The sequence below is a fragment of the Stegastes partitus genome, unplaced genomic scaffold, assembly GCF_000690725.1.
Source record: "Stegastes partitus isolate 25-593 unplaced genomic scaffold, Stegastes_partitus-1.0.2 Scaffold552, whole genome shotgun sequence".
Taxonomy (NCBI): Eukaryota; Metazoa; Chordata; class Actinopteri; family Pomacentridae; genus Stegastes; species Stegastes partitus.
The window spans coordinates 133940-149775 of NW_007578283.1; the positions used below are offsets into that span (position 1 = coordinate 133940).

Genomic DNA, 15836 nt, shown 5'->3' on the forward strand with positions numbered 1-15836 from the left:
CCTTCTTGCTGCGAGGCAACAGTGCTACCAACTGCGCCACCCTGCAGCCCAATGTCCTTTATTTTATTTTTTTTTTTTTAATGTAAAAATAAATAAAATGCTGATTATTTCTTAAACCAAAAAAAAAAAAAACCTGGACTCCACATGTACATTTTTCTAAGTGTCCACAGTTGTTACCAGTATTGAAAAAAAGGTGACGCTACATACAATCGATAATTAACTACTTGCATTTATTGCTTGTTTCCATACTCGTCTCCTCTCTGCTCTGTGTTCAAGCCAGTCTCTGAATTTTTGTCACATGACAGTTGGACAGACCTGACTCTCTCATGCCCTCTCAGTTGCACAGATGAGCAGAGAATTTTTAATCTTTTACAGAATCTGATTGGAGCAAACAGTTTATTTTTGGCAAAATTTTAAAGTTTAATTTCTCCAATTGTTCATTTCACAAAAAATTCTCTAACCAGGAATCGATATGTCCAACGTTTTTCAAACTATCCACAAGACTTACTAATACTGGGGAAAAACTGGTGACTCTACATAGACATTTCCAACATATTTAAGTTCTGCCAAATATTTTTTTGGTCACAAAGCTGTTGATCACAGCAGAGTAACTAATGGCTTCACAGTTGCATTAAAAAGGTGCAGAGTTTTATGTTTTTTTATAGAATCTGGTTGATGCAAATAATATATTTTTTTGCAGAATGTTAAATGAACCGTGTAAAATAAAGGCTTGTTTTTCTAATGGAACAGCACATCAGATTACAACTTTTGTCAGTGTTGCTTGCTTTCTGTGTAGGTATTTATATTTTAAGGTTTTAACTTAGTATTCGTATTTCAGAGTTGTATTTATATCTTGAAGCTCATTATTAGCTGCAGTTTTCTGTGATGTAGCACAATGTTAACAACTTTACCCTTCCGTAAAATTAGAAGTAGGCTACTTACATTAAAATTATATTTTCTCTGGGACCCGAATCATTTTCTGATGACCTCCAACAACATACACTGAGAAATTTAAATCAGTATCATTAATGTGTGAAGACAAGTCGACTAATGGCTTTAAATAAAAACTAGCTTTCATCAGGGGCAGCATTAATTAAATAGAAGTTTGTAAGATCAGTTGTAAATGGGCCCAAAACAGTTCACAGAAAGGAATTAATTTAACTGTGAGAACATTTAAACACACTGAGGGAAAACAAAACCACGTCTTTCACGCTGCGTTCACAACCAGCAGCATTTGGCCGGTTCATCAAAAAACAAGGAACAATCTGAATCCTGAGGCAATTGTTGGATCTATGTAAATTCTTAGAAAGGAAAGGATAGAAGACAAATAAATCAATAAATCACCACACAGTTGTAGGCAGTCGCAGCTGGACTACAAATAAATCTGAGATTTGAAGGACAACATGTCAACAGAAGCTCCTGTTTTATATTAAGACGATGAGACTCTATAGCTCTGGAGCAAAAATAACCGGTTGCAGTTCAATAAAGTGTTTCAGAATATTTGACATCGTCTGGCATCCTTTCTAATGTGACGATCACTTTGCAGGAATCACAGCCCTTCAGGAATCTCCACGTTATTATGGAAGTATAAATCCGACACGTTTTAGCAGCTCAAACATCTACAGAGAAGACGCTTAAACTCCAACAGCAGAACTTTTTATCCCTAAAGGAGCAATTAAACCTGAACGCCATCCATCCTTCTGAAGAAGATGTAGGCCTTCACTCGCTGGAAGTCGACTGTTTGAGACTTGCGTCTTGTTGATGGGAATATTCTGAGCGGCATCTACCCAGCAAAGTGTTGACTCGTGTTTCTAGAACGAGTCTTTTTCACCACCTGACCTGCAAATGAACTTTGCTGGTCTGCAACAACAACACAATGATCAATACAAAGACGCTGACAGACTGAGAACCGAGAAGATGAACGTCTCAGAAGAGACAATAGGAAAAGAAAGCAGAGCTGAAGACATTTTTAAAGAAATTTTGGAAAAATAAAAGCAGAATGAAAGATTGACTAAATGACAGAAGGCAAGTAAAGACAAAAGGCAAACTTTTTTAGCACAGTTTTCAGAGAAGCTGTGAAAAATTTAACCCAAAAACAAAAAAGAAATGGAATAAACACTTTTTAATTTCCTTCTTCTAAAGATTTGTATTTCATAGCACTAAAGCCAAACAACAACACAGACACTAGTCACTAGATGACAATTTTCTTTTATCCAAACTACTCCAAACTTCCCCGAGCGCTGAGCATACTCTGGTAATGATGAGTATCTCTGAACTTCTTGAAACACTTGTGCTCTTTACAGACAGTTTGACTTCTGACTCGCACTAAGAGCAGACATTCCACTGAATCATCGATGACTGTACCTGCAACTGAACTGCAACAAAGCACTAAAAGGCTTGAAGCAAACTGCTTCACAACCCGGGTCTGTGAACTGCACTCCAACAAGGTGAATATTCATTTGAGCTTTAAGGTTATTACTAAGAACCTGCATATATCCCTATATTATATATATATATATATATATATATATATGGCATGCCGTTTAGGAAATTATATATATATGTAACAATCTGAATCCAAATCCAAAGGATGATATTGATGTGGCCATTGTTGTCATTTGTCAATTGACCATTGAAATCGCAAAGCTCCATAAGACGAGTGCAAAGCCTAATCTGAACACGACAGCTAATGCTAAACGCTAATGTCAAAGAAAAACACTACTTTGACTGTCTATGCAAGTGTGGCACAACATAAGAAAGGTTCCAAATGTATATTTAAAAATATTTTTTTTTTTACTTTCCATGCAGACGCACTCCCCTATAAAGCCACTGTAATCATCCTAGAATGATTTTTTCTTTCCAGATAGTTATTCAAGTGATCTGGTGAAAATTATAGTACTTAAAGAATTGCAATGCCAGTTTTTGTCCCTACTCAGTACGATGAAAAGGATTTTTTTCTTTTTTATACTTCAGTCTGCCTTATTCATGCACATCTAACAGGTGTCTTTCTCAAGGACACTCAACATAAGAACACAAGGTGTCCATAATAAAACTGTCGACGACCATCACCAGTGCTGTGGCGACGCCAGGCTCTCTTCCTTTTTGTTCATCAAATGGTCAGAAATAACTCGATTATGCAAAAGACTTCTGTCCAAAACATCACTGTCCACAGACTCATTGTCTTCACTGTCCACAGACCTGACCATGCTTACTGTGGTGCACCTTCCCTCAAAGGGTAATAGCCAGGATCAACCCTTCAAAGTAAGCCATTACTGGAATCACACTGCATTTATCTGCAATGCAACAAATTCACGTTTTCCACATCACCATGCGTTTACCAATGCAGACTTGGAATGTGGACAATGGACGGTTGCATTGGCCCTCATGTCAAACATCCAGAATGACAAACAGGACTCCGGTGGACGTTTCTAAAAGGTTGCCTACATATAGCAACTTGCTACCAATTAGACTGGAGCATCATGTCTGTCAGATGAGCTGAGCCCAGTGTAAGGACGCCCCACAAGATATCTGGAGAATTCAGAACTTCCCACCGTTTCCTTCAGTGGAGTGTATGTACAAATCATAGAACCTCCAAAGTCCTGCAGTGACTACTTCCATTGCAACTCTTCTCATGACGGATCATAAAAGGTGGATTATGGAGGATCTCGGCACACAGTCTCTCGTCACAAAAAGCATTTATTTTAAGCACCATTTGGTCTCCCTAGCTTATGTAGAGAGTCCGTGCAAACTTGTGCAGACACCGAAATTTAGAACAAATTCACATGCAGACAATTGCAGACACAAAAAGCATGAAACTGCCTTAATGCAACACATTTCTGCTCCTAAATTCCATAATATCACTACAGTTATAAATCAGTTACAATTACAGTTGGTGGCCTACTTCCAGTTTCACCTCGATTCTCTTTGACATGCAACTGAGCTTTGTTCTCGTTGAAACATTTTCCTGTAGAACGCTCTTTCAGCTGATTTCCACCAGTTTTGCCGTCTGCTTTGTGGCAAGACTTCAATAAATTATTATTATATTATTGTCATACTTCTTTTAAGTGCAATGTCAACACATTCAAAGCTGGAAATTATAAAAATGTTGTAAATGTGAAAGTTAAAATCTTTCCACTGATAAAAGAATCAGTGCAATCCCACTGATATGTGCAACACAGAGGAATTTGGACAATCTAAACTTGTACTTGTTTTTGGTTTATTTTAGTTTTTGCCACTGATATTTCGGAAATGTCTGCTCTATAGCCTTTGCTGCTGAAACATGCAAATTTCCTCACTGTGAAATTAATAAAAGCTCATCTTATATCGTAAAGAGCATAAAAGAAAGGCCTCATGCATGTCCTCTGTATTCAAATAGACATTTGTGCTGACATGTGGGCATATGTTAGGTTTAACCTAATGTTGTGAACTTGCATTGTGGAGCAACGCAAAAGTAATAAAAGGAGTAATGTAACAAATTATTTTCTACAGGGAATAAATAAGTACATTTTTGAGTAATGACCCAAACACTGGGTCACAGCTGTCCTTACAAGCATACGTTTACAGTATTTCGTTAAGTGATAGTAGTTTTAAGAGGACAACACGTGAGTTCTTTACAATGAGATTTAAGTAATGAAAGTATAAGGACAAATTGAGCACATAGGTAATGCTGGTAGAGACGACCACTAAACCTGCCCTTCAGTTATTCAACAGCCTCTCAAACCTCCACAGCAGACTGTCGTTACATGTGTTACAGGCACTATGCGCTCCCTGCTTTCTCAAATGGCTTCAAACTATTTGCAAATACATCAAAATGTCTTCGGTTCTATTTGAAAGTGACATGATCCCTTAAAGTGCCCAGAAAAGAAGACGAACATTGAGAAGCCCTCGGGCCTCCCAAGCTGAGCAGAGGAAAGATTAGCTTTATTAACACCTGAGGGGCTGAGACGCTCATCCCAGCAGCAGAGAGCAGAGCGAAAACAGACGAGAACTAACAGTAGAAGGTAGCAACCAAGAATATGAGTGAAAACGCAACAAGGACTATATGTAAATAATCTAATAAAAAAAATACATATCCAGCATTTAATCCTGTCAAATCGTAGCAGCAGGTTTGGTAGAAGTCAGCAGTTTGCAAACTGACTGTGGAGCATCAGTTCCTACTTTTTGGCGTTCAGACAGTCATCATGTCAACAGATATTGACGGAGAAGTCCAAGATCATCAGAGCAACACATGCCAATTACTTTAAGACTTTGTGCTTAATCCTTCTTTTTCTTTTTTTGTGTGATTTAATTCAACTCGTCGTCTCTTTGCCGGCTACTTGATTCTTTTACTTTTGCTGTTGCTACAGAACAAATGTTCCAGTTGGGATCAATAAATCTTGTGAAACTGTCAGTATCCCAAAGCTACCTTCTTCTCGGATCTAATTTCCAGCAGGTGTTCCTTCAAGATGACTGACAGCGAAAACCAACATGCTACGACACTTTTTGAACAAGATTTAGTTCTTTTAACTCTTCAATGAGAAAAAGCATCTTCAACATTCAAGACGGGTTTGTCTGAGGGCTGAGCATTGAACTCATTTGTATTAAAGACCAGGACAAAAAGGTTTGTTTTATCAATACACATGGGGAACCACTTCAATCTTAAGACAATGACGCATAGAAATAAATACATTTACACACATAAATAATATGCAATAATAAATAATTTAAAAAGAATACCTTAATACACATCAATCAACTAAACCCTATAACCCACCAGCGGGTTTAAAGGTCTCAGTTTTATTTTTTGTTTTAAGCCAAGCTTTTACTATGTACTAGAGCCAGAAACTGTAAAAACAGACAGAGACACAGGATTTTAAACTCTCCAACAGTCCATTCATTTGTTCAGCACTGTTCCATCAGAAAACCAGGAAACATCACCAAACCCTAAATCAAAGCTACAAATTTTGATAAATAAACAAACAAACAAACAAATGTTTTAATCTAACCAGATTCTGTAAAAAAAAAAATTTTTTAAAGTTCTGCACTCCTCTGCAAACCTGAGAACTTATGACTGACTCAGCTCCAACCAACAGTCATTTGACCAAAATTCAGGGACTTGACACTTGAACTGAGCTGAACTGCAGGCTGTGTATACACAAAGCAGAGAGGGGACGAGTATGGAAACAAACTAGAAATGTAAGTAAAATATCTACAGTGTGTCGATGCACCATTTTTTCCAGTTTTGGTAACACCTGGGTACTTGGAAAACATCGTACATGTTGATTCCAGATTCTGCCAGCGGTAGATTTTGCTAGTTTTATGAACCACTTCTGGTTTGTCTTCCCAATAATGCACATGTCCTGCGTGATGCGTCCATCCTGCATCTTATGACGAAATGAGTTGCGTCTTGACTTAACCCAGGCAAAGAAAAGCTCAATTAAAAAAAAACATCCAGCTGAGTTCTACAAAGAAATCTCCACTTTTTCCACCATCATTACACTCGCACCGACTCCAGCCTACAGCAAGAAAAGATGATCGTCCTCGTCACTCACTTATCCCAGGTGGCACACAGCCATCCCTCCAATTTCCAGTTACTTTTTGACTCATTTCTTCAAAACTAAGCGCTCCCCAAAGGCAACATGTTGCGAAGCGAGCTGTGTGGGCACGTCTCAGAAATGAGGCCATCGCGCTTTGGTGGAAATGTCAAGAATATTTCAATATCTGGGGGACTGTGAAATAGGCAGGAAGGCTTTTCTAGCATATGTGAGGCTGAAGTGCTCATTACTGTCAGACTAAAAAGCACATTATGTGACAGAAGAGAAAAGGCGTCTTTGGGGTTAAAGGGGAGTCTCATCGTTTACAGGTTACCTTACATAGAGAGCCAGAAAAAATGATGATTGTAAGCTGTCCATTTAGCCACCGGAAGATGAAACCAGTTCAAGAAGTAAATAAAAGTAAACGGAAAGGAGAAACTTAGTGGTTTTCTTCTTTGACAGGAGATGAAGAGATTTTGTCTGGATCTCTCTCTCCTGTTCCCTTTCTACAGTCTAACATCCCTCTTTCTCTTTTGCCTCTCCAGCCTCATTCTTCATCCTGCCCTCCAGCGTCTCCGTCTTTTTATATTCCTGTGTCATTCCCTCAATCCGTCCGACTCTCCCTCACGGTGTCGGGGGATGGCTCTCTGTGCTTACTGCGCCTTATCTGACATTTTCTCCATTACTGTGATCAAACAGACGGCCAGGCCACGCCACAAGCTACAGGTTTACTCCGCCGGCTGACAGCAGCACGACTGGAAAAGGTTGGCGTCACTTTCAAAACGCAGACCACAGTGGTTTGGTGCATCCAGCAGTGAAGTAAATAAAACTAGAATTACCACCTCGCAGTTGTGGGTCTCCACCAGCCAGTCAATTTGAAGTTTACATCAATCTCTCCCTCTGTTCCTGAGTTATGGTGTTGAATAGCAGACAGAAAAGGGGTTTTTGCAGATCATTATGTTGTCACAGTAAAGCTGACCTTTGGCGCTTGGGTATAAAAATTTGGCATTTGTGTGAAATGTTGTCATAATTGGTGTATAAATTCTCGGGTTATGGCCATAAACAAGTTTTATGAGGCCACAGCGACCTTTAATCACAAAATTGTGATCAGTTCATCCTTGTTTCCAAGTGGACAACTGCGACAAACTCGAAAAAAATTCTCTCTTGGTGCGAAATTGTACCTGTGATCTTCTTCTATCGGTCAGTACCCAGAACTCCATAGATGAGAGTTGGACCGTAGACCAAAAGGTAATTTGAGGGCTTACAGATAAGATCAAGAGCTTGGCGCGCCAGCTAAGGTAGTTTGGGCAATCGGTTAGTACGCCTCCTTCTCTTGAAGGTTTACTGGGCAGATCTAACTTCGAGGAGACACCATTGTAGGTTCAGAAGTTGAATAGCCAAGGAACACCTTGGGATCCCCAAGGAGGAGCTGGAAAACATTGCTGGGATGGACGTCTGAAATGCCCTTCTTAGTCTGCTGCAACTGCAACCCAACCAGCAGCAGAAGAAAATGGCTGGATGGATGAATGGATTTCTCCAAGTCGTCAAGACATACAACAGGAATGGGACTGATGGACTAATGCACAGATGGATGCACATACAAATATACAGGTCAAAAACTTAACCACACCACCACAGCTGAGGTCTAAAAGCGGGGCGAACCTTGGCAAGAGTGCGTCTCCAGCATTGCTAAATCACCAGTCAGAAACAATCTCAATAGAAAAAAGACTTCTTTACTTTTGTTAAAGACATGATTGAGGAGGTCTAAAAGTAGACTTCATCATACTGAACCAAGTGTGACTCTCAGGTCCAATCAATGAACATCAATGTGCATAAGGTCCGATGGAGAAGTTCAGAGTTTGTGCCGAGAAAAAGTAAAAATGCGACATGACATGCTTTGTCCACTTTACCCCTCAAAGCCATCTCCTTTTGAGATTTAAGATCCAATGCGAAACTGCAAAATACACACCTGAACGGCACCTCCAGGAAGCATTTTCAAGCACTGAGAGCCTTGTACCGCTGCACAAGGAGACTACTTCAAAGGCAGATGGCGACCAAATATAATCCAGGCACAAATTTGTCTTTTACATGCACAGTCCCAGAACTTTGTGATGGCACCCTGCACACTTTCTAATGTCAAAGTCAATGGGAAGAAAAGCCCCATCACCATATTTGCATGATCTCTCTTTCATGGAATCCAAATCTTGTTATTTTACTTAATATATCATCTATTTTTTTTAGTTCATTTTCAGAAATCAATAGTCTGTTTATGTCTCTTGGCTGGGCAAGTCTGGAAACTGCTTGGTGATATAGTCAGCTGAGAGGACAGCAAACACCACAGGAAGTTTAACTCATCCCCATATCTTGATGTGGTGTCACATAGATGGTTGGTACTAAGTAGTGATGAAAACCTGAGACGAAAATCCTGAAATAATGACCAATGACAGCATTCTTTAGGCATTAACACTTCAGTAAAGGTTGCTGTGTAGTTTTTGACCACAAATGACACTGAAGAAGCAAATGTTTATCTTCATGAATGTTCATACACTATTTTTTTTTGCAAAAAGCCAGTATTGAGCCACATCCTGCATGAAGCAATGTACCATTAAAACAGAAAAGGAAAGAGTCCACCAGCGAAGCTTTAGCAAAATAACAAAGGTTGTGAAAGGTTTTTGGAAATCAAGTCAGCCTCATCATTAAGGGTACACCCAATGTGTTTTAGAGAGAAAACCTCAAAAGAACAGACAGTTCTTGTGGGGGAAAAACAATTACTTTATAGGAAGAAATGTTGACATTAAGCTGCTGTAGGTTTTGGCAGGTAGCCACCATCATGTCTAACCTTTTATTAATAATATGGAGTTAACTATCTGAACCTCAAAACCTGCCGGCAGCTTTTAAAGGTACGGTGTCTGGTATTCAGCACAGCACAAAATAATAGAACAGAATTTTAAAAAACTTCCTTATCTCTGGACGGGACTGGTAACAGTAGGGACAACTGAATTATTTCTTTCCCGTCTTGCTAAACCATCCATCTTGCAATGCCAGCGTCAATAGTCAATGGCATCAAAGTGATCTCCACAAACTCGGCGAAGGATCAATCCTGGCTTTTATTTTGGAAACCTTTGGAATCCTTGACAAAATGAATTCTTGAAGGTTTCCGTCATGACAGTAACAGGAGCAGAGGACAGTTTTAACAGCAGCCCTTGCAGCTGCACTGTTTTACACCGCAATAAAACGATCTCTTTGCACCTTGATGTCTTCGTAAGTAGGGGAAAAAAAATAACCCGACAAGAAAGCAAAGAAATCAAGGAAGAGGAAAATAAAGGACTAAGGACGCTCAGATCCATCAGCCATCAGGTCGGTATCTGCCAAATTTACTCTAAATGGTTTGATTCGTGTCTTCTATGAAGTCCGATAAGAGGAGCAGACAGTTTCTCCGCAAACAGCTAAAATGGCTTCAGCAGTCTGGCAGTTCGTTCAACAGGAGTCTGAAAAAGACAATAAATTTGCAATTTCCAAGGTGTGTTCTAAGGAAAACCCCTCAACCAAAACATTCGAACACCGCAAACCTCATCAGACACTCGAAGCTAGTCATGTAGAGGAATGTTGTGGGTTTTCAAAGCAAGCGAGAGCTGATTTTCTTACTTTGTTGCTGTGCACTTTATTGCCTGTGGTTCTACAATACTGCACGGAAAGTTTGAGAACTTTAATTGTTGCATTTTTTTCTAAACTTAAGCGAATGTAAAGTTGGAATATATTGATAAACGCTTTGCTTTGTTGCGCCTGAATTTAGTTTTGTTGCCTCAGTACAATTTGTTGATCTAACTTGTAGAAATTAAGCTTTAATTCTAACTTATAAACATTTATTTACACAGAAAAGTTTAAGCTCTGAACTGTTTCATTTCGAACTTGTACGGCTGAATTATTCCAATATTACAACTTGCTAGTGCAGTTTCAGTGTAGCGCAGTAGCCGAGTTGTAGGTGAGCTGGAGTGCTGGAGCTGCAGTGAGTGGGGGGGGATGTACGGAAACAGGGGCAGGAACTTCATATATCTGAACATTCTAGCGGAGTACAGTTAAATCTAAACCATTTCAAGGCAGGACAGGATGGCTTTCATGGAGAAAACTTCTAAATATGTAACTTCAATATACAGAGATGAGTTCTTTAGAGTTAAACCAAGAACGTGAGAGGAACTTTAAGTTGTAACTCCAAGAGAAAAAGTAGAATATGTAGAATATCTGTTGCCTGACTTTATTATGTGTTAAAAATAGTTAAATACTTAAATAATGCAACACAATAAATATAAGAGATTAGTACCAGCAGATAATGTTTCCAGCAATCGGTCATTGGACCCAGAAACCCTGTCTGGAGCATCCTCCTTAAAGTTTTCCAAAAAGACAAACTGATGAACCTGGTAGCATTCCAAGCTGATTACAAACCGAATTTCATCATTATAAAAAAAGCTCACAAGTCTATTCCAGTGCTCCATTTTGTGACCTGCAATAAAAACCTCCAGTCTTCTAATACAATAAAAACTTCAACAGAAACACCGTCTCTCTCACTGGGGCTTCGTCTCCTCCGTTGCTTCCCTCTAAATCCATTTTTTAACTTCAACTCCGGCACAAATGAGCCACAACTGAAATTATCCTAAAATCACGACTTATTTGGCAGCACTGACGAGAAAATAAGCAGCGTTAAATTAGACCTCACAAGCTTTGATTTTACAAGATATACATAAAAACAAAACAACCATCTTTACTTCGATGAATAAATGCCCGTCAAAGCTGACCAAGCATTTGAAATACTAACCTCAAATTTTCCTCAATGTGGGCTCATTTTTCACTGTAATATAAAGTCCTACACCTCTATGGAAACAAAACAACCATGACTAGAAGTAGAGAGAACTCAGAAATGCCTTCCGTCTAGTAGGATACCATTTTAATGGCATTAATCATAAAAAGAGAGGGAAAAAGAAGTTCAATTTCTTTGATTACTAATGTTGTAAAAATCAAAATATACATGGAATCAACACGGTCAACACTTTTTGAAAGTTTTTGAACAGGACACATTGAAAGTTTCTTAAAAAGCTCAATTTTAAGCTTAAATATGAGGAATTTTCCAGAAATAACTGAAAGTCACACATGACAATTTCAAGAGTCTTAGGAAAGTGTAAAATCAGGTGGTTTTTTCTGCTTTTACAGTTTCTTACTCTGATAAATAATCTAATTTTGGTGATTTGAATAAATAAATGTGCATTATAGACTCATTGGTAGGTTTTGGGGTTCAGAGGGTTAACAGCTGTTCAGCAACCTGCACCAACGTTAAATATATTCACAGCACACACTGCTTCCCTCCAGCGGCTCCCTGTTGGGGTCTAAGCTTTTATTTAAACTTTTAATAACAGCTCCCCTTATGACACATGATGTACTTTACAAACTAATCACACTATTGCATCATTGTAAACAGTAAAAACGTCTGCAGTGCACCTGTTTTCACTCGCTGCAATAAAAGAAAAAGTTGGCCGCGGGTTTCAAAACTGAGCAATACCCCCTACATATAATCACAAAGCAGCTTGGGAAGTGCACAGACCGTACACGCTCATCACTTCATACCTATAATTACAGTAAATTCGTGGCATAGAATTAATTTCTGCAATGGCAATAAAAAAATGAACAAAAAAGAGCGTGATGTCTGTGTTTCCAATCCAGACTAACAGAGACCAGTTCAGTGTGGCTGCTGTACTAAAAACGTCCGTACGGCTGCTAACATGACAGCGATGGTGCAAGTCTGCAAGAAGGTGGAGTGTCAGTTTATACTCGGTTACCAGTTTATTAGGTACACCTGGCTGAAACGCATGCAGGCTTGCCTTTCAAATAAATCTTATCTCATGAGTTTTACTGCGCAGTCTTTGTTGAAGTGCAATCCTCTGAGCCCAAAGACCCACCAGTAGATTAAGGCGTTACATCTTTTTTGTAAAAATCACCATTTATTAGAGCCAGAGATTAAAAAAAACTGAAAGAATTGTTGGACTTTCACTTTTTAGATGGTCCTTGGACGTCTCATCTTTGACGTGCCTGCCTGTCAGAAAAATGTACCAAAACTTAGATTAAAGTTGTGATATTTCATCAAAATTACTTTATTCTACATGTCTTGTGTAAAAATTCGCCAAATATGAACCAGATTCTGCAAAAAAACTAAAACAGTTAGCGGCCGAAGACGTTAGGGTCTTCGCTGCCAGTGAGGAGCAGCATTGGCAGCGAAGACGACGGTAGAGAAACAGCATCGGCGCTTGTTGTGAAATATTTTCCCACTACATATCGTCGAACACAAAGTAACGGCCCAATTTGCAGAATAATTTTTTCAGGCAGCAGCGTAATGTCATAGTGCTGCCGAGAACCCTGCTAAGTCACTCTTTCTTCCAGTATTCGGAACTCCTGTGGACACGTGGGAAAATGTTGGACATCTTGATTGCACGATTTTTATTCTTTTGTAAAATAAGCCATCTAAAACTTCAACTTTGGTTTCTTTTTGTACAGATTTCTGGCGGTACAACTACTTTCTATTGCACAGAAGACATTTCTGAGTTCTCTCTGCTTCTAGTCATGATTGTGCTTTTCCACAGAGGTGCAGGACTTTATACTGCAGTGCAAAATGAACTGACAGTGGGTAAAAATAATGACAGAAACAAAAGACAGGTTGGTGTTCAAGTTTTTTCCCAACGACACTTGAAAGAACACTTGAACTGGATCCACTTACATGCAAACTAAATTCACTAACAACACTCCAGACTGATGCTAAGCCGCGCCACATCACTGTTCACTGGGCTGAAGGATTTCACAAAACAGAAAAACAAACTTGTTGACGCTGTTGTCAACAAATCCAAAGGATTGCTGCAATCACCTCAGGTCTCCACAGCGGGAACCCCGGCAACCCCGGCACTGGTTATATCAGACCCCGTGTGTGGTTCCATGTCTCCTTCTCTGCAGAGTGAATTATGAAGCGGCATGCAAGCGAAAACCACATAAAAATGTTGATTTGTTCACCTTCAGGGGAAAAGGTTCAACCGTGCGCATAACTAGAATTTTTGTCCAACCAACAAAAACGACACATGATTTGTGAAAAGACAGCATCTCCCATTAACCTGCATTCTGTGTGCGACTACGCCGCGGCTTTTCACCGCGAGTACTGACGGAGCAATTGTTGCCAAGAGGCCCCTGAGCAAGGCACAAGACAACCAATCCATCACTCACAGGAGGCTGCGCTGCTCAGCTCCCAGGTGTGAATAAAGGTTACACCAGGCAGGACCGTACAGGAGGAGAAAGTGAATTCCTCGTCAAAATTCCCAACTACGTTTAACCCTTTGAACCTCTGACCTTAAAAGGCATGCCATCTTTATTCTTCATTTTTTGTTAATGCCAAAATACCATTTATCAATGAACAACTGTAAGAACAGTCAGTGAAGTCCAACTTTCAAACAGAAAACTTCTCCAAATCCAAGATTAAAAATTTGGTCAAAATCATTTTTTTTTCTATGTCTCATTTTAAAATTTGTCAAAGTTTGGATTAACTAATTTGGGTAAAAAAAAAATTAAAGTGAAAAATTAAGGTAGCGCAACTGTGAGCCCATTCGTGACTTGGCTCCTTCAATCACGATGCAAAAATCTTTTCGGCTGAGCTGCAGGCAGTGTTTTCTCAGTAAATAAGAGAAAAGTATGGAAACAAAATAAAAATGTAAGTGGTAAAAACTCTGTGTGTGTGTGTGTGTGTGTGTGTGTGTGTGTGTGTGTGTGGAGTCGCCATTTTTTCAGTATTGCAAAAATGTTGTACATCTCGATTCCAAAATCCAGGTTGTGCTGTTTCCATCAACGTGCAGGACTTTATATTGCAGTGAAAAATGAGGCCACAGTGAGTCAAAATGTATTTCAAGAGTAAATTTCCACATATATTTAACCATCAACTTGTCTACTTTTGACTGAGAGCAGATATGTAATGATGTGACGTCTACTTAAGAATTTATGAGTGATTAATCAAAACCATGTCTGATCATGAATTTCAAGCAAAGCTACTTAGTGCTGAAGCGTATGAGGAATACACATTTACTTAGTGTTGAAAGGGTTAACAGTTAAACTGAAGCCTAAAGCAAAAGATTTCCAGATCTTTTTTGGCTTTATTATTACAAATGAGTGACTAATTGCCAAGTTTTCTATAAATTCTCACCACAAAATCAGGTCACTCACACTTGAATAAATAAAAAATATTAAAGAAGTGAAGGGAAAAAGGTTTAAATTTTGAAGCAAATCACACCATCTGTTGAATTAATTTCATCTTTATCTTGAGAGCACCTGGGACTGGTGCGATATAAGCTCCTATCACACTTGCAAAATACTCCTTTCTAAAAGAATCCCAGAAATCTTTGTGTTGGAGCTACAACTAAAAGTTCCAGTGCAGCAACATTTCCTAAAAATACAGAAAGTGCAGCCCACTCTTTCCCATCAGCGCTGGATCTTACCTGGCCGTGTGCTGTAAAGGACCTTGTAGCTTTCAAACTCTCCTTTTGGTTCTTTCCAAGACACATGCAGCTTGGTGGGGCTCAGCACTTTGGCGCGAAACCTCCGTGGTGATGAAACTGGACGGAGAAACAAGAAAATGAAGTGAATTACACACCAACCGTCAGTGTGACACATACTGTAAATATCTGCATGATGAGTGAATGAATAAACAGCCTTTGGCATGCACAATCCAGACCTACAATATTTTTTCTCTTTATGTTGGAAAAACGCTGCCATCATTGATGTATATTAGTGGATTATAACCATAAGAGTGGACAGAGTTCAATTTTGTTGTTGTGGTTGGCAATAAACTGCTTCATTTTACAATTTTGCAGGGCTGTAGTCATCAAGTGGACTGATCGACTGGCTCCTCTCATTCAGCGGTGCTACTTTCATTTGGAGAAAAGCTTTAACAGATTTATCCACGATTTACTAGAGAGCCGCTGCTCCTCCACATCGAAAGGAGCCAGTTGAGGTGGCTCGGGCATCTTTTCCGGATGCCTCCTGGACGCCTCCCTGGGGAGGTGTTCAGGGCGCGTCCCACCGGGAGGAGACCTTGGGGAAGACCCAGGACACGCTGGAGGGACTATGTCTCCCAGTTGGCCTGGGAACGCCTAGGGGTCTCCCCGGAAGAGCTGGAGGAGGTGTGTGCGGATCGGGAAGTCTGGGCGGCTTTGCTAAGGCTGCTGCCTCCGCGACCAGACTCCAGATAAGCGGGAGAAGATGGATGGATGGATGGATCCACAATTTCTGGTGATGGGAGGAACAGTCTAC

At 39.6% G+C, this 15836-nt stretch overlaps 1 protein-coding gene across 1 annotated transcript in view; it reads right to left on the reverse strand.

The window, feature by feature from the left end:
• Window positions 1-15836, reverse strand: part of LOC103362059 (collagen alpha-1(XIV) chain-like) — a gene marked incomplete at its 3' end in the record, with an annotated part of 152543 nt that overhangs the window by 126358 nt on the left and 10349 nt on the right. The window contains exon 3 of the mRNA XM_008288317.1: window positions 15023-15139. Coding sequence (XP_008286539.1) covers window positions 15023-15139 — 117 coding nt within the window. The remainder of the gene's footprint in view (window positions 1-15022; window positions 15140-15836) is intronic.